This window comes from Triticum aestivum, chromosome 3B, assembly GCF_018294505.1.
Source record: "Triticum aestivum cultivar Chinese Spring chromosome 3B, IWGSC CS RefSeq v2.1, whole genome shotgun sequence".
Taxonomy (NCBI): domain Eukaryota; kingdom Viridiplantae; phylum Streptophyta; class Magnoliopsida; order Poales; family Poaceae; genus Triticum; species Triticum aestivum.
Genome location: NC_057801.1, coordinates 124036604 through 124038848, shown reverse-complemented (window position 1 = coordinate 124038848; position 2245 = coordinate 124036604). Strand labels below are relative to the sequence as shown.

General features: G+C 52.0%; 1 protein-coding gene across 1 annotated transcript in view; it reads left to right on the top strand.

Moving 5' to 3' along the window:
• Positions 1–1775: 1775 nt before the first annotated feature.
• Positions 1776–2245, top strand: part of LOC123068939 (ribosome assembly protein 4) — a 7310-nt gene continuing 6840 nt past the window's right edge. Inside the window, exon 1 of the mRNA XM_044491642.1 lies at positions 1776–2074. Within this exon, the coding sequence (XP_044347577.1) occupies positions 1911–2074 (164 nt within the window). The 5' untranslated portion in view covers positions 1776–1910. The remainder of the gene's footprint in view (positions 2075–2245) is intronic.

Genomic DNA, 2245 nt, shown 5'->3' with positions numbered 1-2245 from the left:
TGTTCAAAGACGTGAGACACATGCTTCTAGCTTCAATTAGTCACCACCGCCCGCAGGTACTGCGATGGTTTATTGTGATGCTGCTGTTTTTGCTAATCTCAACAAGGCTGGTTTGGATGTGGTGGCCCTTAATCATGAAGGAAATTGCCTTGTGGTATGTTCAGAGCCCCTATGTGGACTTTTCGATCCAGAAATGGCGAAAGCCCTTGCGGTTCGTCGAGCACAGTGGCTCGGGATAAAAGACTCAGACACATGATCTTCGTCTCGGATTGCCTTTCTTTGATACAACAGATTAATTCTAATATTCAGGATCTATCTAATGTGCGCTCTGTGGTGATGGATATCAACAAGCCGCCATGGCTTTTACTTCTTCGTCCTTCAAATATGTTCGTCGGCATTGTAATGTAATTGCTCGTGTCATGGCCAATTCTTATAAGAATGGGGGCAGCTACAAATCAACCGGATGATTTCTCTAGGAAATCATCCGGTTTGTCAGCCGTCCGATATACGCAATGATGGTCGTTCGATCGCAGGAACCCCATGGCAGCACCGAGCACGCGACAGTTTCAACACAACACTGATGGCGTTCGGCAAAGCTTCATTGTAGCGCTCATGGCAGCACCGACAGTGTCGGGCAAAGCTCCATTTTGCAGCCCCGGCTGAGCTTCAACGCAGCATCGACGTCTCCGGCGAAGCTCCATTGCAACTCCGGAGAAGCTCCATTGCAACCCGGCAAAGCTCCAATGCAACACTGACGGCTCCGACGAAGCTTCATTACAACTATGACGAAGCTCCATTGCAGCCCCGTCGGAGCTGCAACGAAGCACCGACGGCTCCGGTGAAGCTCGTTACAACTCCGGCGAAGCTCCATTGCAAACACCGACACCGAGATGAAGCGGGGAATGCAACAGTGACGTCAGCGCCCGAGATCTCGCCGCCACCGTACCTCGGGTGCTTGCAGCACTGCACCTTCCGCAAGCACGTAACTCCCTTCCCCGTGTTGCTTTGACGCATGCGTCAGCCGGCAAGGACGCCCACTGCTCGCAGCATGATGGGTGTAGCAGTGATGTTGGTGATGTCGCTCCATTTTTGCCGAGCGGTTTCTGCAACAGCTGCAGTGGCGGCAGCAACTCTTCACTACGCGGTGGGCGGAGACGAATGCAGAAGTGGCCTCAAGCCGTGGTGGAGAAAGCGAACAGAGCACGAACGGAAAGAAGAAAAGAGGAAAACTGACTCACGAGAAATGTGTGGATGGCTTCGCGAAGGAAGGGATAAGGCTGGATGTGTGATAGCCCCACAGGGACACGCGTTGCCCGCTCGAGGCGGATGATAACACCGAGAGATAAGTCGGTTGAAAATAAACGATTCCCTATAAGAATTCTGGTTCTTGTGTTTTTCATTCTGTTCCGGATTGTATCGAGAGACCTTGTTGTATGATTTTACTGCTTAATCAATAAAATGCCGACTTAAAAAAAGAACCCGACGGGAGGAGAAACTTTGTGAAGACTGCAGGCATATGGTCATCTAAAAACGAGACATCAGACTCTCTGAAAAAAAAACGAGACATCAGTAGTTCATTAATAGACAGACAGTTGGGGCGAACCAATCTATGGTTGGATGGTTAGAGAGACTGTGGTATTTCCAGCCCACCAGGGTTCAAGTCCTGGTGCTTGCATTTATTTCTGGATTTATTTCAGGATTTCCGGCGACGTGTATACGTTCATACGGTTGAGTGTATGCACGTGTATATAAGCGCAAGCGCTTGTGTCTGTACGGTGTTAAAAAAAAGATACAGTTGGGGGCAAACAGAGAGGTAAATTATAAACTTACCCGCCGCCGCCTCTCCCCCCTCACCCGCGCGCCTGAGACGGTGGCCACCGTGATACGTTCTAGGGTTCAGCTCACCGGCGATGTCGACGCCGTTACCGGGGCGGACGCTCGTCGACCTCAACGGCGACGCGCTGGCCCACTGCGCGCGCCACCTCGGCGCCCGCGACGTCGCCAGCCTCGCCATGGCCTGCCGCCCGTTGCGCGCCGCCGCCTACTGCGACGCCGTATGGTATCACCTCTACAGGTCTCTTCCTTCACCCACTTTCCTCTTTCCTCTCGCTCTCGCCCGATTCGGGAATTTCGATTTATGCGTCGGTACACTCAGCTGTATAGGGCAATTTTTACAGACCCAATAGGTTTGCCCCCCTTTTTGGCGATTGCACGGTGTACAGGTGTACTGTTGATTGGGAGCTTA